This window comes from Humulus lupulus, chromosome 2 (genome assembly GCF_963169125.1).
Source record: "Humulus lupulus chromosome 2, drHumLupu1.1, whole genome shotgun sequence".
NCBI lineage: Eukaryota > Viridiplantae > Streptophyta > Magnoliopsida > Rosales > Cannabaceae > Humulus > Humulus lupulus.
Genome location: NC_084794.1, coordinates 293,196,987 through 293,217,715, shown reverse-complemented (window position 1 = coordinate 293,217,715; position 20,729 = coordinate 293,196,987). Strand labels below are relative to the sequence as shown.

Below are 20,729 nucleotides of genomic sequence, written 5' to 3'. Positions count from 1 at the left end.
CTTTTTTTTTTTTAATTTAATTTTATTTATTTTTTTAAAATTACACTTGGACCCAAAATACTAAAATTCTTTTCAAATAAGCCCTTTAGCAAAACTTTCTTAATTTTATAAAAATCCCCAATTAAAATTATATGACATTTGGGTCCAATACTTGACTACTCAAGTTTCTCTCTCTTTAATCTCATTAAAAATATAAAATGATATTTTAAACACTATTTTTCCATTACTATTTCATAAATTTGTAAACTTGTACATTTTATGTATTAAAACTCTGATTTATAATAAAAATGTATAATGAAAATGTTGGATATTACAATATTTTTTTAATAATAATAACAAAACTATCATGAGATTATCAATTTTTATCATGTATACATTAATTTTTATTTTGTAAATTTTCTCTATAATACAACTTATAACTAATCATATATATATATATGCACATAAATAACTTGATATATACTATCAAATTTTAAAAAATGTATGAAATAAATATAATAAAATTGATAATATCAATATAATCGAGATAATATAGTTATTTTTTTCTCATCTCATATTTGTTATTCTCACATGTCCAAATATTTTAAGAATGAGTCACAATTTATTTTGTATTTTTATGTATTTTAAAAGAAATAAAAAATAAAATAGTATTTAGGGATCTAAATTATACGAATTAAAAATATTAAGGACTTAACTGGTAAAAAATTAATTTTAGGACCAAAATGTTACAAAATCTAAAAAGTGAGACTGCAGTTGAAAATAAAACAGTAACAGTAATTAAATTGGTCTTTGTGAAAAATTAAAATAAAATTATATAACATTAATTTATTAATTTAATAAAAAGCCAATAGGAAAAATAGGTTCTTAAACCCTCTTCCGCTGAACCTCCAAACCCTGCGATAGAGTCTCTTCTTCCCCGTCTTCAAATTTGTTGGTTTCAATCTTCTTCTCAGAATATGCAAAACCCTAACCCTCTTTAATTCCCAGCTTTCTCACATCGTCATCAATGGCGACGCCGTCTCACGCTAAGGCTGTCAAGTCACTCAACAACTCCGTTGGCCGCCGCCGCTTTGTCGTAAGCTTTTCACTTTATTTTTCGTTGTTTAGCTACATTATGTGTCACGGGACCTTGAATTTTCGTGTACTGAACTTGCTTCTGGGTTGCAGTTCAAGACTTTTTCTCAAAGAATAGAAGATATCGACATTGATGTATACCGCAGTCTTGATAAAGTTAAGTCTGAGCCATCTGAAGGTTCCTCATTTTTCCGGGACTGCCTTGTAGAATGGAGGGTATGCTACTATGCTTTTCATATCTCTATGATTTTATTACAAAGCAATTTGGATGACAGCGGCATTGATCACTACTTCATATGAAGTATTTTCTTTTGTTAGATTAAGGAATATTATGGTATGCTTTTTTTGTTCATATATATTTAAATGTTTCTAATTTTCTCTCGTTTAATTTCTTCAAGCCATTCATCTCTCTAAATTCTAATACAATAGACTTGTTCCTGATTTAGAGTATTGTTAAGATGAGTTGATGCTAGGATTTATGCTGTCGTGTATATGGGATTTACTAACTATCTTAGTGCTTGCCTTCTGCGGTTCTAACTTCTAACCATACCCTGGTACTGCTATATTAATGGATTGGGCTTTCGTCACTCATATGTATGTATATATTTTGGAACTGTAGGAACTGAATACTGCGGAGGATTTCATCTCTTTTTATGAGGAAATTATACCATTTGTGCAAACATTACCTCTGGTGTTATTGCACAAGGAAACTATAATGTTAAAGCTTCTCTCTGTGTTACAAATAAAAGCAAGACTTTCGGTTGAGCCTATTCTCAGGTATGATAGTCTCTCCCAAGTTTCTTTTTAGATGTTAGTGCATTACTGTTGAATATGGGATAAGTTTGGCATGTTGCCTTCATTAGATGTTTCGGTACTTGTCTGTTTCGTGCTCAAAAGAAAACGAAAAAGATTTTATTTATTGTATAAAAGAAACTATAAGTTTTAATGAATATGCCTGAGGAAATAAAAGAGGGTCTTAGAGCCTAAAATAACAGAGGCGTAAGGAAATTGAACATCAAAACCACTGTATGCAACTTTATTCTATCCTAACTTTTTCTGAAATACTTATTCATTTCCTTATCATTAGTTTTTCATATTAGTTAGTAGTCTGGTGTGATATTGTTTGTCACTTGTTTGGAGATGTACCTTTTTTTTTGTGAGGATTTCATGAACTTGTTTTTGCCTCAACAAGTACACTTCCATTTCAAGTTTGTTTTAGCTGTGTCTGCATAGGATAAACTGTAATAGTGGAAGTGGTTGCAAGCTTTTCTCAATGATTGTATGGTGGTCAACTTAAGTTACATTTTTTCAATTCAAGGATCTCTGTCTCTGTGAATTTGCTTTATGAACGTAGCTATGCAACACTATGGCCAGGCAGTGAGTATATTTTTCTATAAGGATTGTTTTTGTTAGCCTTCTAATGGAGAGAAGATATTTGCATGTTTTGCATTTTCTCAATTTCTCTTGAAGCCTGTACAGCCTAGTCGAACTTATTGCTATTGTTATTTAGTTTCTTGACTGCATTTTGTTTTCTTGGATTCTTCAGGTCCATTACTAAATAATTCTTTGTGGTTTGTTTTACAGGCTAATTGCTGCTTTATCTAGAGATCTTCTAGAGGAATTTTTGCCGTGAGTTCCTCCTGTTTTCAATTTGATTCTTGTATTGTTGTTTACATGTCTTTGGTAGCTAAGGGGTTTCATTATCTCTGTGTTAATCACTCGTCTATACTTTGTCGTACTGTTGTATAATTTTCTTTTATTACTGTGCATTTGACTCATCTTTTGTGTATATGGCTTTGCCAGCTTCTTGCCAAATATTGCTGAGTCCCTATATGGTCTCCTAGAAAGCGGTGCAGATACAGAGCCAGAAATTATTGAGCAGGTTGAAGTTGTTTGTCTTTTCCAGCTGCAATTTTGTTTTTGTTTTGTTTATTGATTATTTCTATTTCCGGATATCTGGCTAACTGTTAAAATGATTTTATTGGTTTTGATGATTTTGCAGATTTTTACATCCTGGTCATACATTATGATGCATTTACAGAAATATCTCATAAACAACCTTGTCCTCGTACTCAAGTATGTAGTATTTTATATATATATATTTAAATTTTCATTTCAATTATATACACTTAAGCCTTGGGTTTTTATAAATGAGAAAGGTTCTTCTAGATTTGTACTTTAATTGAAAATTCTCCTGGATCTTTTAATGGATCCTTAAGCATCTTTTTTCAACCAAAAACTTCAGATTAATAGTAAAACAACAAAAATATAAGTTGACAAGAGATAATAGTAAGAGAAAGGGACCCGTATTTTAAGGGTGCTATCGATATAGCATTACTCCACGAATTGCGGGTGTGTCAAAGCTAGACTTACATATTACAATGTGTGGCGTGGGTGGGTGTCTTATAGTTTTCTTTTGTTATCCTTGTTTAAGTTAAAATTGTTTATACAATTTAAGTTAAACTGGATTGTTCATAGTTGTTAATTTGGTATATGATTTTAGATGTATGTTGTGTCAATGGAGATTTAACAACATTTTTGCAGTTTACTTTGGCATCTTTTGGTGCTTATTTTTTTACTCTTTGTAATGTTTTTGAAGGGTTACCCGGAAATTGAGGTTCTATCCAAAAGATTATGTCCAAGATTTTATGGCAGAAGCAATATCCTTCTTGTTCAGGAATGCACCTTTTGATCAGCTTAAACTAGGTATTCACCTTATCTGTCTAGTTATTTTACAGTTTGCTGTTTGTTTTGATGATTTAAGTAAGCTAGGAAAGAATAATGATCCTCATATGAATATGCTACTTACCCATTGACACAATTTAAAGTTGGAATGATTTTATTTTTTCTGCTTTTAATCCAGGAATATACAGTTTACTGTAACCGGTTGCATATCATGTAGTTGAGTCTCTTAGAAAATTGAATCATATCTCTCAGATTAGGGTGTGAAATATAGGGTGGTTCAGCTTTATCTGGCAATGGTTGCAGTTATGTGAAGCAAATATTTATTTATTTATTTTGTTCCTTATTGGATTTGTAAACGTATTTGGCATTGGATGTTAATCCTTTCTCTGAACTTTATGTGACTTCTTCTCTGGAATCTCTCTTTTCTTTAACAAAAAAATCATTTAGTTTATGATGCGCTCTTTGATAATCTATTAAATGCTTGAATTCTATTACATTTGTTCAATACGTAGGATTATGTTATGCTTTCCAGATATGGTCTCATAGTTATTTCATCGGTTTAAGAAATTGCCACTTGAAAGTGTATGGGTTAAAGATAATGAAATGGAATATTTTCATGTTTTTTTTTTCCTTGTGAAGCTTTGTCTTTAGGATCTTTAACTGTTAGAATGATGCGAGGGAATAATCTTTTGGGGACCACCTCAGGGGTGTTTGGTACCAATTTAACTTTGTTTAATTTGGTTTTGTTTGCTTTTTATATATATTTGTTCTTTATGAGGTGAGATGATGTTGATGGTAATGGCATTAAATTTTTGGTACAAGTCTTTAAATTGTGGTTTCCTCAATATTTATTTTTTCTTAGGTTAAATTTATGATTAATATTTTGATGACAACAGGTGTGTGGAAGGTTATACTTGAAGTTGCAAAGAAACCTGAAATAGCTACCAGAAAATATGGAGTCAGTGCTTTACTTTGCTATGTTATGAAAGGAACCTCATCAAGGCTCCATTCTAAAGCAGAAAGAGTATTGCGGTTATTGATGAGCAATTCAGTACTTTGTGCTGGTGATAAATACACGGAAGGCAAGCCCTATCTCTATGCTAGAGAACTATTGTTATCGTCTTATATTTTTTGTTTTTTTGATGTTTCATTACTATGACATATTTTTTCCTTATTCTCTTGATATCTTTAAATTTGTCAGTGAATCTATGCTACTGATATTGAATTGTCAATTCTTATTATGTGATTCACATTAGCTTTGGAATCAATCATGCTGTTCACTTTATTTGATAACCTATTTTGTTCTCCGATAATCTTTTGCTTTACATAATTACTAAACTTATAACATTTGCATAAACTGGGGGTCTCTTGCTACTTGTCAAAATTAATCAAGAGCATTTCTATTTGAGCTAGCTCAAAGTGGCATACAAGTACTGCTGTTTTTTTTTAAAGAAAGTAACTGGGTGATTGAGTGTGTGTATTCCAGGTTTCAAGTCACCATAGATATCTCTTTATAACAAACAAAAAAGAAAAAAAAGAGCATTCAGAGTCTAAGAAAAGAAACATAATTTGATGGAAAGTGTCATTCTCTTATGTATTAAACTATTAATTCATGTCCTGTTTTAATGGAAATCTTTGGTTCATTCAAAGGTGAAGGTGTTTGGGTGGTTAACAACCTTAAATAAATTGAACATACACGAGAAGTTATGGCAGTGCAAGCCAATTCACTGATTTCTCTTGGTGTTTTTTATACAAAAAGAGCTTAGTCTAGTGATCATGGGGATGTTAGGGATTTTTTTTTCAACAAGTGGGAGTGGGTTGGGTATTGGCAATCTATTTTTAAGCAAGTGGAGGGTAGGAAAGGGGGACTTTTGGGAAGAAGAACAGTGTGGATTGAAGGCATTTTTGCTATCCTTTGGGCCATATGGTCAGAGAGAAATAATAGAATCTTCAACAGTATATGGAGGCAGAAACAGATGCTATTTGGGATAGATTAAAGTATATTATTTGGGATTTTCAACACTATTTGGGATAGATTAAAGTATATTATTTGGGGTTTTCAACACTATTTGGGATAGATAAAAGTATATGCTGGCTATGTGGATTTTCAACACTAAAGATTTTAAAGCTTTCCCTTTTTCTATGGTATTCAATGTTTGGTCATCATGGTTTTAAATCAATACTGAGCTATTCTTTTTGAATTAGATTTAAATAGCTTCTTGGTTTTAATTCAGATGATAACAGTCTGTGTTTCTTATCAATTATTTTAGTAACGTCTTTATTGACAGTTGATCTTGTTTTATAATCTGAAATTTTGCAGTTATATTTGTTCCTAATATCTTTCTTTGCGGTTGATCTTGTTCTATAAATAAGTTTTGAACTTTTGCAGTTTTTTTTTTTTTTTGTTTCTAATATCTTAATTTCAATCACAGGTTCAGACACTGTTGTTGAAGGCAAAAAAGAAAAGAAAGTTCCTAACACTATTGTGGAAGTTTTAATTCTTGCATTACAAAGATTGTGTGAAATAATTGAGCCCAAAGAGTTGAATATAATGTGGAAATGCTTACACGTGGAAATAGCTGATTCTGTTAAAAAAAAGTGTCTTACGCGGTTATGTCACTTGTTATCACTGCTAGTGTCTACTGTTCGGATAAATGATGGAAGAAGTGTTTCTAGTGAGTGATAAAGATTTTTGGTATTTATGTGTCAGTTCTGTTTATTGTCCTATTTTATTTATATTTAATTTTCCATGAATTAATTGCTTTGGTTCTGTTATACTAACTTATATTTTGTAATACTTCATAGATCACCAACCTATGATTGATGCTGTTGCACTTCTCTTACAAGAATTGATATTACATACTGGAATCGCACCTGAGGATAATATACCTGAAATTTTGGATCAGGTTCTTGAGTTGATGCTTTGCACTCTTGATGTGCTGCACAACTATGATGATATGTCAACTATATCTGACTGTTCATTGCAATGGGCACCGGTATTTGACTTAAAGAGCTCCAGGTTTGGGTTTCCACTCTTGATGTTACTATTCTAGTGTTATATGTCTTGAATTTCTGTGGTCTGACATTTTTAGGCATGGGTTTCAGTTTGTTGGCATTTATTCACAAACTGCTACTTAAGGATGATTCCATATTGAATTTCTTCAAGGTTAATATTCTGAGGTAATTTCACATGTTAATTGTTTCAGGGATATGTGTATAGTTTCTTGCCTGGGACGGTTTCTGACTCTTTTTGTTTGAGTTTCAGTGCCCTGAACGATTTAATAGAAACTTCACAAAAGGAAGTAGTATGTCTATTACTTTCTTTATTTGTGAGAAAAAGCATAGAGGAAAAAAGCTTCAATTTATTACACGAAACTTCTAAGGAAGGGCTTCTGAGGATTCAAGATTTTCTACGGACAGAAATACATGATGTTGTATCTCATGGTTCATCATCTACTAGACTTCAGGAAAACAACTTAGATCTGTTGTGGGGTACCGTCAATTGTTTTCCATACCTGTTAGATCTTGAAAGAGATCAATCGCTGCTAGCTGATTTCATAGATGCACTTGATCGCTGTGTGGTGACTGAATCTGGTACTTCTTTTCCTTTCATTATTAATTTGTTTTTGATTGTCTGGTAACCTGCCTTGTCCTCTCTTCTATGTTTTAATTCAACGTTGTTGTATTCTGGATCAAGCTTAGTGCAGCAGAGACCAATTAGAAATAATACAGATGCATACATGATACGTATGAGTATTTATTTTTTCTTTCTCTCTGATAAATTTTATAAGCAGAAAATTTAATTTCAGCTAGTTAGGGTGGATTTGGAAGGGAATAATAGCCAGAATTTTTTATGGTAGCACAGTAACTGTTAAATTTTGTGCCTTTGTGATACTCCTATATTTATTCAAGTCATTTCAAGTTGGGTCTATGAAATGTATTTTCTTAAGTGCTGTCAGTATGCTGGGCTGTCCAATCAATCTCTTATTATCCCTCGCCTTTGCCCTTATATCCAATCACACTTCTTATTAGGTAAAGCATTTGGGACTCATGGTTGTCTAACAACTGATATGATATTTTCTTTCAGACAATGCTGCTGGTGTTCCTAAACATGTTTTGCAAAGCATTATCGGCTCTGCTATTCATTCCTATTCAAAATTGCACTGTGGTAGGAATAACAAATGTGAGGAAACAAGCAGATTTTTACATCTTGCGAGAAGGCACAAATCATGCACTCAAATATTATCTGCTGTTGCAGATTTTTTGGATTCTGCATATGGGTAAGCTTATATGTAATTATTTATTTATTTTATCTCTTGTTCTCAATTATATTGATTGAAGATAATTAACTATTTCTAAATATTTCATTTAATTAAACCTTACTCCAATCATCAAAATTATAGGCCAATAATAGAAGCAAACTACCTCTCTCGTACATATCATCCAGAACTCAAAGCAGACAAGGCTGTCGATGCAATAAGTGTATTTGCTGATAATTTGCATCACCCGGAAAAGGGGCTCCGTGTTGCAGCTCTTAGATTACTGTGCCACTATGAACTTTTGATTTGTGATATTTCAGCAGAGGATCAGCCAGTTCAAAAGAAACTGAAAACTGAATCTTCAGAGACTTTCCATACAGACAACCAGAGCTTTAATGTATGGTTGTTCACGTTCTTTCTACTTTGATGTTTAAATTACGGTATAATTTAAACTATTTATTGCTAAGTTACTTTGATATATCAGGTTTTGCAGCTCCTTCTCTTAATTGAGACAACTCCTCTTTCAGTCTCTACATTCAGGACAGTGACCTTGTTCATCTCTAAAGTACATATGGCCCTCTCTGCTGGAAGGATATCTGAAGCTTATGTTCCTCTTCTTGTAAATGGAATGATTGGTGTCTTTCATAACCGGTTTAGTTATGTTTGGAACCCAGCATCTGAATGCCTTGCGGTGGCAATAAGCAATTATGTTGGGCTAGTATGGGAAGGATTCCTTGGTTATTTTCAGCAGGTTCTCTCCACATTCCAGGCATCAAATGATCAACTTGATAAAACAAAGGCGGAATTCACCAACAACCCAAGTGGTCAGTTGTGTTCTTTATTCTTAATGCAATACATGCTTTTGTGTGTGCGTGCACACATGCGATTTCATACAATTATGTGGTGCAAGATCACAATGCTTGCAAGTGTTTTTTTTTCTTTCGAAAAAATGTTCAGTACGCCTATTTCTTCCATAGGAATATTCCAGTGCTCTTGTGACAATCCTATATCAAACATATGGCAAAATAATAGTTGGAGATGTGCAATGCTTGTTATTGTAACCAAATGTGTGTGTGTGTGTGATATCTAATAACTCCCTCAAAACTAGCATTGTGAACTTGTGTATCAAACTCACTGTTTCGGTAGTTTGAATTAGTTTTAGACATCTGTTTCATTGCAGTTGCAAATCTGTAGTAGATTAGAATTACCATTACTATTTACTTTACAAGTTTGGCTGCTAACCTTTTTTCCTTTCTTTCTTGTTTGCTAGTTCTTGCTGAGCGCTTTAAATTGTTTGTTACTCCTCCTTGTGATGGTACACCATTGCCAACAGTAATAACCTTGTTACTCCAATCTTTACAAAGAATTCCAACACTTGTTGATTCTCGTTCACGAGATATTGTTCCTTTGCTTTTGAAGTTTTTGGGCTATGATAGCAGTGAGCATATAAGGTGATCTTGCTTCTTCATGTGCCTTTTGTTTATTCTTAGTTCTATAGAGGTGTAACTTGCTTTTGTTATCTGTGATTGTAGTGTGGGATCATTCAGTTCACTTGTTTGTAAAGGCAAAGAGTGGAAGATTATTCTAAAAGAATGGTTAAATCTGCTGAAATTGATGCGGAACCTTAAATCCTTTTATCGGAATCAATTCCTTAAAGATGTGCTGGAAAATAGGTTTGTATACGTTGTATATTCATTTTGGTTGTAAAATTTGTTATAGTATAGTATGTCACATTGCATATAGTTTTAGGATACATAACTGGAATTCATTGGTGTTCTTACCAGGCTTTTGGATGCAAATGATCCTGAGATACAGACAGCTGTTCTTGAATGCCTGTTGATCTGGAAAGATGATTTTCTGCTATCATATGATCAGCACCTGAAAAATTTGCTCAGCTTTACTAGTTTCAGAGAGGAACTAACCACATGGAGTTTATCCAGAGAATCTAAACTTATTGAAGAGCACCACAGACCTTACCTTGTACCTATAGTTATACGTCTTCTGATGCCAAAAGTCAGGAAGTTGAAGAAGAATGCCTCACGAAAGGTATATTTGTTTTTTGGCTCTACAATGCGCTTACATATATTTCAGATTAATGTGCGGATTTTCAGGAGCAGAAGTAATGCTTTTACTGAATTTTTAAAAATTTGTTGGCATATGTCAGCTTTTGTGCTAGATTTTGAAATCACAGTTTCCAAAAGTTTCTCTACAAATTACATACGCCAGCTCTGATCTTATTGAAAATGTGTATCCAACTACTCAGACCCCCTCCCACAAAATGAACCATATAAAGTTTTCGATTCATCTGTAATTTGTCCTTTTATATTACATAAGATAATATTCGTCCTCAGGAAATTTGTGGGTTCTTGTTTGTCCTTTATTTGGTATTATACTTTCATTTTTTTCTTCATCTTTCTCCTAATCTACTAAGTTGTGTGACAATTTCTGTTTTGCTCAGCATGCAAGTGTAAATTACCGAAAGGCGGTTCTTGGTTTCTTAGCGCAACTTGATGTTGATGAGCTTCCCCTTTTCTATGCATTGTTAATGAAGCCTTTGCAAATTGTGCAAGTGGGAAGTGATGGTACATCTGACTGGTTTTGGACTTCGTCTGGAAGCTCAAAAGATAGGTTCCAAGCTTCAAATTTTCTTAAGTATTTCACAGTGGATAATATTACAGCCTTGTCATGGAAGAAAAGAAATGGTTTTCTTCATGTAATAGAAGATGTTGTTGGAGTTTTCGATGAGTTGCGAATCAAACCTTTTCTTGATTTTCTAATGGGATGTGTTGTTCGGATATTGGAGAGCTGCACTTGTAGTCTTGATGCTGCAAAGGGATATAGATCTTTGGATGGAAGTCAAAGCAGTTCAAATCCGTCTTTGCATGAGAAAGAAAATACGGATGGAAATAGTTTCTCGGTAACTGTTCTACTTTTTTAAAGGAACCATATGTTTTTCTGTGCTGATTGATTATTCTGTCAAAGTGGTTTATTCTAGTCTTTTTTTTCTTGTTAGATGGGATATCAGGGATTTTTTTTAACTCATTTATTGCATTTAGTTTTTTTAGTTAAATGCTTAAAAGAGGCTAATATTTTAATTAGTGAATATTATTTCAAAAGTCAAATGTTTATGTCTGTCTTTGTGGTCAGGTTCATCTATGAGTTCGAAATTTATAAATCTGATTAGATGCCATCCAATTGTATATAAAGTGGTATGCACACTTCAAGATGCCAATGTCTACTATATTAGCTAACATATTTAAACATTTGTCTCTTCATAATTTGAGGCTGTGTTATATGTATCATGGTTCTGGCATTGTCTAACAGAGTGGTTATTTCCTTCAATGTTCCAAGTTTTTTCTTAAGATGTCTGCAATTTAGTCATGTTATAATATGTATTTGTGATATACTCTGGATAGCTACAATTTGCAAACAATAATTTTGAAATATTAGTTTGAAATTTTATAATAAGAAAATATTGATTTGAAATTAAAATGATGTGTTTTCAAATATTTGATTGGTTAGTTGTTTCTATATAAGGAAATGTAGAGAAAACAATAAAATGTTGTTTTCAATTTTTATTAGGGATTAGCACAAGTTTTTAACACTATTCAAAACAAGTAACCAATCAAGTATTTTAGTGGGTCCAGTCACTTTTTTTTTCTTAAAAAAAGAAGGTATTTTAGTGGGTCCTACCCATTTAATATTGTGGATTTATACTCATATCCAAATCCCCTAAATTTCGTATTTGCATATTACTTGTGTTTGGACTAGTTAGCATGCTATATGTTTACTAGTTATAGTCTATTGCACCAAGAACTGCTCTCTGATTCCATTGTTCATTTTCTTCTTTGTGAATATAATATTGTACAGACAATTGAAACCTTTTAAAGAATACTATTGTGTGCAGGCCATTTCAGTTGTGAAGCAATTCAAGGATTTGAGGTCCTCATGCTTGAAAATTGTTTCTCTCGTTCTCAATAAGTACGAAGATCATGATTTTGGTTATGATTTCTGGGACCTTTTCTTTAAGTCAGTGAAGCCTTTGGTTGAAAGTTTCAAGCAGGAAGGTTCTAGTGGTGAAAAACCTAGTTCACTATTTTCTTGCTTTGTTGCGATGACAAGAAGTCAGAAACTTGTGCCCCTGCTGTGCCGGGAGAAAAGTCTTGTTCCTGACATATTCTCAATTCTAACTGTTACATCAGCATCTGAAGCTATTGTAAGATGTGTTCTAAAGTTCATTGAGAACCTATTGTATCTAGATAGTGAGTTGGATAGTGATGATGTAAAGAAAGTTCTACTTCCGAATCTTGAGGCACTTATTGGTAGCTTGCATGGATTTTTTCAAAGCGAATGTGCAACCAAGAGGTATGTTCCTTGTTTTATAACTATAGAAAGAAATACACTCAATGAGTAGTCGGCTCGTGCCATGTCGTAGATAAAGGATGTTTTTTTAATATCTTAACATAGAGTTTAATAAGAAGGTTACATGTAGCTTGATGGAAGCTTTTTCAAATCCATTGTGGTCTTTGAGCATTTGAAAACATTTTATGCTAGATTTGAGTCAGATCAGCTCAACGGAAAACTTTCAGCTATTGTTTGCATTTTTTTTTGGGGTGGGGGGGGGGGGGGGGGGTGGGGGTGTGGTGTGGGTATAACATTCTCTCGTGCCCCTTCTTCTGACTTCGGCTTTCTTTTCTTTCTCTGGGTTCCTTGTAACTTATATTTAATTTGCTGTGGTCTTGATGTTTTCACTGTTGCTGTTTGATGTTTCAGGAAATTGGTCAAATACCCTGGGGAAACTGAGATTAGAATTTTCAAGTTTCTGTCTAAGTATGTGAAGGATCCAATGCCAGCCAGGAAATTCATCGACATTTTGCTCCCGTTTTTATCGAAGGGAGTTCAAAGTTCTGGTTAGTATCTTGAAATTATGACATTTGCTGATTTTAAGAAATATTTTTTGTGCTTGAAAGTTTGCTCTTGGACTTGCAGATGTCTGTCGTGAAGCTGTACAAGTCATACAGGGGATCATACCAATACTAGGAAGTGAAGTTACAACAACAATCCTGAATGGTATTTCTCCGTTGTTTGTTTCTGGTGATCGAGATTTGCGCTTATCTCTCTGTCATCTTCTTGAAACTCTTTCTGAAGTTGATCCCTCTGTAACTGTTGTGGTAATGCTTGTTCATTTCTGTATCTTCATTAAGAATTGCTTCTGATGGAACTTCTTGATTTGATAGATTTTGTATTGCTACTGTTCTTTTAATTATTACATGGATGGAATGCAGGCAAAACTTGTGTGTGACTTGAATGCAACCTCTACTATGGAAGTTGGAGCCCTTGATTATGACACTATAATCAATTCTTATGAAAAAATCAGTGCAAATTTCTTCAATACTGTTCCGGAGGATCAATCATTACTGATTTTGTCTCATTGTGTATATGATATGTCATCTGGAGAGTTAATTTTAAGGCATAGTTCTTATCGATTGTTACTTTCATTTCTTGAATTTGCTGCTGAAGTTCTCAGTCATGTAGAAAATAATCTAGAAATGCCTCATTCAAAGAAAACTGGTGATGATTGGGCAGTAGGATCCATTAAGCGCATAATAAACAAGTTTCTCTTGAAGCATCTAGGAAATGCAATGAAGGGAGAAGCTTCTCTAAAAAAGGTATGTAGTCTTGTTTAGCCTTCTTGTATATCACTTTATTTATAAATAAAGAACCATTTTTTGTCTATATCAAGTATGGAGAAAGTTCTCTTCAGACAGATTATGAAAAAAAAAATCTTCATTGTTATTTGTATTGTACATCTTAAAATTATTTTATTTATGTATATGAATATGAAAAGTACTCAACTACTCAGTTTTATCACAGTTTTATGATAAATTGATGTGGTTTCAGGAATGGATTAATTTACTACGAGAAATGGTGTTGAAACTTCCAAACATGGGCAATTTGGATTCGTTAAAGGTTCTTTGTGATGAAGATGCTGAAATAGATTTTTTCAACAATATCATTCATTTACAGGTGAGATTCTATTTCACATGCTTATAAGGCTCTTGATCATTGTTATTATTTCCCGAAAGAAAAGAAAAGAAATCGCTTTTGTGTTTTATTGTTTAATGTCAGATATTGTTTAATGAACAGCAGTTGCTTAGTTCTAATACATTGATTTGTTTTAAGAGGAATCATTGAAATCCTTATCAATACTTTTGTCCAACTAGAAAAGCATCTTGTATGGATTTTTAATTTGTTGATGAGCTCACTGCAGCTTGCTCAAAGCATTCACAAGTACTAATTTGTCATGGTTGTTGCTATTACTATTGTTCTCATATATGAACACTTTCTTTTGTAGAGGCACAGAAGAGCAAGAGCTTTGGCACGCTTCAGGAATGCTATCAGTTCTAGCTCTATGCCAGAGGTAATATTTATTCATATTAATTATTTTGTTTTTCCGGACCTTTTTCTAAGTTACTGATTTTTTTTTGGTTGTATTTTTACTTGCAGGGAATAATAAATAAAGTGTTTGTACCCCTCTTTTTCAGTATGCTATTTGAAGTACAGGAAGGAAAGGGTGAACATGTTAGAGATGCATGTATAGAGGCCCTTGCATCAATTTCTGGGCAAATGAAATGGGATTCCTATTATTCTCTGTTAATGAGATGCTTCAATGAAATAAACTTGCATCCTGATAAGCAGAAGAGTTTAGTACGGCTAATTTGCTTTATTTTGGACCAATTCCATTTTTCAGGCCCTGCATACTCCTGTGACAATCCTTCTGATTCTGGGACTGTTGTCTCAAGTTCTTTGAGTACACTACGCAAGTGTAGTGGTTCTGCTGTGCTGTCTGATATACAAACTTGTCTTCAGAAAGCTGTGCTGCCAAAGATACAGAAGTTGCTGGATTCTGATTCTGATAAGGTTAACGTTAACATCAACCTTGCTGCGCTTAAGTTATTAAAGTTGCTTCCAGGAGACATAATGGACTCACAGCTTCCTAGTATTGTTCATCGCATTTCAAACTTTCTGAAGAATCGTTTAGAAAGCATCCGTGATGAAGCTAGGTCTGCTTTGGCTGCATGTTTGAAGGAGCTTGGGCTAGAATACTTGCAGTTTCTAGTCAGGGTTCTTCGGACCACATTAAAGAGAGGATATGAAATGCATGTGTTGGGGTACACCTTAAATTTCATTTTATCAAAGTTTCTCTCAGTTCCTGTTTGTGGCAAGTTGGATTACTGTTTGGAAGATCTCCTGTCTGTAGTAGACAATGATATTCTTGGAGATGTTGCCGAGGAAAAAGAGGTGGATAAGATTGCTTCAAAAATGAAGGAAACTAGGAAGAGGAAGTCCTTTGAAACCCTACAATTGATTGCTCAGAGCATTACATTCAAAACCCATGCTTTGAAAGTACTCTCACCTGTTGCTTCTCACTTGCAAAAGCGTATGACTCCCAAAATCAAAGCTAAATTGGAAAGCATGTTGAATCACATAGCTGCTGGTATTGGATCCAATACTTCTGTAGATCAGACTGACTTGCTTATTTTTGCATATGGCCTCATTGAAGATGGGATTAAAAACAAACCAAGTAATGAGAACTCAACAATTTCTGGTGCTGATAAAAATCATAAAAAGGGTGCAGGTGGAAAAAGTGTTTCCTCAGTCCGAGTTAAACATGTAAAGTCATTAGGTTCACATCTTATAGTTGTTTTTGCTCTCGGAATACTGCATAAAAGTGTGAAGAACGTAAAAAATGCCAAAAATGATGTACAAGTATTAGCAATGCTTGATCCTTTTATCCCATTGCTTGGAAACTGCTTAAATTCCAAATATGAAGATGTTTTATCTGCAACTCTTAGGTGCCTTATTCCACTTGTAAGATTGCCTTTACCATCCATTGAATCCCAAGTTGATACGATAAAAGGTGCCCTGTTTGATATTGCCCAAAGTACTATAAATGTCAACAGTTCCTTAATGCAGTCTTGCCTACGATTGTTGACTGTGCTTTTGGGAGGAACTAATGCTACACTTTCCTCAGAAGAGCTACATTTGCTAATTCAGCTTCCACTTTTTGTTGAGCTAGAAAGAAATCCCTCATTTGTTGCCCTTTCACTTTTAAAGGCAATTGTTAGCCGTAAGCTAGTTGTTCCAGAAATATATGATCTTGTAACTCGAGTTTCGGAATTGATGGTTACAAGTCAAGTAGAACCAATACGTCAAAAATGCAGTCAGATTCTGTTGCAATTCTTACTTGATTATCCTCTTTCTGGGAAACGTCTGCAACAGCATTTGAATCTCCTGCTTTCTAATCTTGGGCAAGTCTTTGCTAAGAAGCTGTACAAATTTTTGTTGGTACCTGTAATTTGTTATTCACATTTTTGAATTAGTTTGTGATTATCATGGATTGGCTTGCAGGTATGAACACCCAAGTGGAAGAAAAGCTGCACTCGAAATGCTTCATGCAATTATTGTTAAGTTTCCCAAAAGTGTTGTGGATGATCAATCACAAACACTATTTTTTCATTTGGTGCTTCGCTTAGCTAATGATCTGGATAATGAGGTTCGTTCCATGAGTGGTGCAGCTATCAAGCGTCTCATAGGTTGTATAAGTGCACATTCACTTCATTCTATTCTTGAGAGCAGTATATCTTGGTATATGGATAAGAAGTCACAACTGTGGAGTGCTGCAGCACAGGTAAATTTGTCTGTACTGTTTCATTAAATCCAAGTTGACAGTGAAAGCTTTTTTTTTCCCTGAAATTTTATTTATTATATTTCCTTTACTATTTGATGCTGCTTTTACATGAAAAGATGAAAGAAGGAACTACCGATCAATTTAGTGGAATTAACTTTAAATTGAATTAGAGTGCAGTTTTCTATTTTCAATGACAAAGTGTATGCAATTGTGTATTTAGTTAGCTTAATACCTAGCTCTCTCTTTCTTTCTTTTTTTATTTATATATATATATATAAAATGCATGGATTTCATTCAACAAGTAACATGGGCCAAGTCCAGTACAACATCTTTCCGAGCCATAGTGGCAAATCACTACCCCAAAGGGCGAGTAAACTCAAATTTCATTTTTACAAATTTTTTTTTGTTGAGGCACTCGGATGATTTTTTTAATTTCTTTTTTCTATTTGAATATGTGAATATTTGTTTATGATTTCTTGCATAGTTTGAATTTTGTTTTTGTTTTATGTAATGGGATGATTGTGCATGGAAAAGAGTATTTAGACTTTTGTTTGTATGATAACTACTATTTGATCCATAAGTTACAATGCTCTCAAAGCTTCTTCCTGCGTGTGATGTCACTGATTTTGAATCTTTCAGAAATGGTCATGTTGTAGTTGTTCAGAATCTGATTTATGCATGTGATTTTTGGGATTGTCTGGTCGTTTTTTTATCATCTACAAAGATATCTACGAATTATAAAGGTCCTTAGAAAGCATGTTGTTACATTTATTTCCCTTGTATCTCACTCACCTTTTAATACATAGAGTGAGATCTACAGTGACATCTACTGCAGTATGGAAATTGAAATTAATCTCAGATTCATACTGACATTTCATTCAAATGCTAGTGTACTAATGGTTGATAATTCCAAGGCACATTGGCCTGTCTTAATCACCTATTTCAGTTTTATGCTGTCTGTAATTGGCTCTGTTGTATGACAACAAATGGCACCTTTTATTGGGAAATTATTTCTTGTTTAATGGTCCTGAGTGCTTTTGTACAGGTTTTGGGCTTATTAGTTGAAGTTTTAAAGAAAGGATTCCAAAAACACATAAGTAGTGTTTTGCCGAGAGCCAGAACTGTTTTGAAATCTGCCATCAACGACTTTAATGACAAATCACAAGATTATTCTGATGAGGCTACTATTCCATTCTGGAAGGAGGCATACTATTCATTGATAATGTTTGAGAAAATTCTGCAGGAGTTTCATGATTTATGCTTTGAAGGGGATCTGGAGGTATGCATTATTCTTCATTTATGCGTAATGTGACTATAATCAATATCACAATTACTCTAGAAAATACTAATGATAATAACAGTAATATATGATTATTAATTATTTAGTTTATTTATTATTTTCTTGTGATTGCTGTATTTATTATTATTTAGTACATGAATATGTAGAAGTTATCAATAACATACCTTTTAGGCCACGGGTGGTTTTCATATTTCTAGATTTAGAATAGCTCTGTCCTGTTTTCATGGGAATTATCAAGTAATAACTGAAGTTTCTTTATCCAGTACTAGGTGTAGGAGCCATTAGTGTTTTGTAGTCTGACCATGTATCTTATGGAAATATATCTTTAAACGTGGATATTTTATGTTGAAAGTTAACCTTTTTATTTTATTATATTTTCATTTGCTTTTGTAACCATTCTGTTCCTTGCATTACAGGATGTTTGGGATGCAATATGTGAACTTCTCCTGCACCCTCACACGTGGTTACGAGACATTTCGAGTCGCTTAGTAGCATTCTACTTTTCTGCTGTGACAGAGCTAAGCAGGAAGAATCGTGAACTTTCCCTTCAAAGTTATTTTCTTACGAGGCCAAGTAGACTATTCATGATAGCTGTTTCCATTTGTTGCCAATTGAAGACAAAAGTCAGTGATGATGCTGCAAGCAACCTGCTTGTACAAAATATCGTTTTCACTGTTTGCGGTGTTCACTCTTTGATGGGTCAACTGGAACATGGAGAACCACAAAAATTTTGGTCTACCCTCGAGCAGCACGAGCAAGGTCATTTTCTTAAAGCACTAACATTGCTTGATTCGGGGAAAGTACGAACCAAGTTTTTGTTTATTACGTCCACCGAACTAGACAAAAAAGACAATGGACATTCTAAGGCCATCAGGAACTTGCTTATCTCCACTCTGCTAAAAAAGATGGGAAAAATTGCCCTTCAAATGGAGGCTGTTCAGGTCTGTATACCATAGTGTTGACGTATTAAGGCTCAATGTATCATACTAGTTTGTTCTTTTGTGTCCATGCGATAAACTCGTGATTTTCTGATTGCTGCATGCAGATGAAAATTGTCTTCAATAGTTTTAGCAAGATCTTTTCTCAATTTTCCGAGGAAGACCGCCAACTTTATGCATATGAAATTCTCCTGCCCTTGTATAAAGTTTGCGAAGGATTTGCTGGAAGAGTTGTCACTGGTGATTTCTCCCTCCTAACTCTAACTCTTCCTAACTATCTTGTTCATTACGGTGTTTATACTGTAGTTAGTCACATATTTATCATCTTATTTGTTTCTTTTCTCTGGTAGAAGATCAAGCAACATCTTCTTTATTGATTTTTTTTTATTTTTCCCCCATCGAGAAATCGAGAAATAGAACTGACTAATCCTAAGGCAAAGGGTCGAGAAACTCAATGCCACTATTCTTGAACAACTTGGTGTCGGGTCCATGCAATCCCCTCGACACTAGAAGATATTTTCATATTTTTTTGTACATAATTCTTGATGCAATTTTGTATTTTATGTCGAATTTATTTTCCATTGTATCATTATGAATGTAATGGAACTTGCATAATGTTTCGATTACATGACTGTATCAGAGCCCAGATCTTTTGCATATTAGATGGAATAATCTAAGTTCAAATCTCATGTTCTGTCTCTTCTGTTTTTTTTTCTTCTTCGTGTTCTAGATGATATGAAGCAACTAGCACAGGAAGTGTGTGACCGTCTGCGACAAATGTTGGGCATCCAAACATTTGTGCAAGTTTACAGCGAGATCAGGAAAATGCTGAAATCAAAACGAGACAAGAGGAAACAAGAAGAGAAAATCATGGCTGTCGTCAATCCTATGCGAAATGCAAAGAGGAAACTGAGGATCGCCGCTAAACATCGCGTCAACAAGAAAAGGAAGATAATGACAATGAAATACGGGCGATGGATGTAGAGACAACGATAACGACTAATACAGATGTTGGATGAAGCTAACCTCATTCGGTTGCTCTCGGAGCACCTCTGCCATCGATGATGGTAGGGAAAGCTGTTGATTCTCAGAAACTCATCATATCTGATCCAACAGGGCTGCTTCTTCTGTGTGGACATTTTGAACAAGTTTTGCTGCTGTTACGATTCGAGCTTTGCCTATGAGAAGCCATATCAACTCCTCTTTCAACTCTCAAGATCTTGAAACCTATACCATGGTGGCACTGATCTCGGCCTCATTTTTGGTTCATATTTTGAAGTAGTTTTTCTTTTTTGGTATATTTATTTATTCTTTATCTATAATTGTTTGTAATGTCCCACATGCAGGCCATTAAATTTTGATCCCAATTATCTTATATGTAATAGCTTCAAAAGTAATTTGTTCTCTTTTCACCCCTTTGTTCTGTTTACTTTTTTTTAATTCTTAGTCTTATAGTTATACATATATTTAAGGAAATTTTTTTCTTTGAAATAAAAAAAACTCAATGCCTTTTCGAACTTCTGTGAACTTTTATTAGTAAATTTTTTTCCTAAAAAAATGGTAAATGGTCATTTGTATTAATACCCTAGAACTATAGAACCATTGAAAATGTACTCCTTTTGTTGCATTCGGTTTAAGGTTTGCTGATGTGATTATGGGCGGTTTAAGGTTTGCTTATGTAATTATGGGCCACATGCATAGTTGCAATACAATGGTATATATTAACAGAAATGGAGTTAATTAGTGCTAAATATTAGCTATATATATATATAGATATATAT

At 33.8% G+C, this 20,729-nt stretch overlaps 1 protein-coding gene across 2 annotated transcripts; it reads left to right on the top strand.

The window, feature by feature from the left end:
• The first annotated feature begins 874 nt into the window (after positions 1–874).
• On the top strand, positions 875–20,363 carry LOC133819824 (U3 small nucleolar RNA-associated protein 20). Of its 2 annotated transcripts, XM_062253177.1 has the most exons (31): positions 875–1,075; positions 1,168–1,290; positions 1,694–1,851; positions 2,659–2,703; positions 2,878–2,956; positions 3,077–3,150; positions 3,674–3,780; positions 4,656–4,841; positions 6,192–6,434; positions 6,565–6,778; positions 6,865–6,939; positions 7,025–7,353; positions 7,847–8,039; positions 8,163–8,415; positions 8,503–8,842; positions 9,289–9,469; positions 9,551–9,691; positions 9,803–10,064; positions 10,477–10,935; positions 11,926–12,383; positions 12,792–12,928; positions 13,008–13,189; positions 13,304–13,687; positions 13,920–14,045; positions 14,374–14,439; positions 14,526–16,330; positions 16,431–16,710; positions 17,756–17,989; positions 18,427–18,951; positions 19,056–19,188; positions 19,679–20,363. In XM_062253177.1, exons 1-31 carry the CDS (start codon positions 1,007–1,009, stop codon positions 19,930–19,932), a joined length of 8,115 nt encoding a protein of 2,704 aa, XP_062109161.1. In that variant the 5' UTR covers positions 875–1,006; the 3' UTR covers positions 19,933–20,363. The 2 variants fall into 2 exon arrangements, with proteins under 2 accessions (XP_062109161.1, XP_062109162.1); XM_062253178.1 differs by lacking the exons at positions 875–1,075; positions 1,168–1,290; positions 1,694–1,851; ... (3 more) ...; positions 3,674–3,780; positions 4,656–4,841 and having other exon boundaries at positions 6,275–6,434; positions 6,666–6,778.
• The last annotated feature ends 366 nt before the right edge of the window (positions 20,364–20,729 follow it).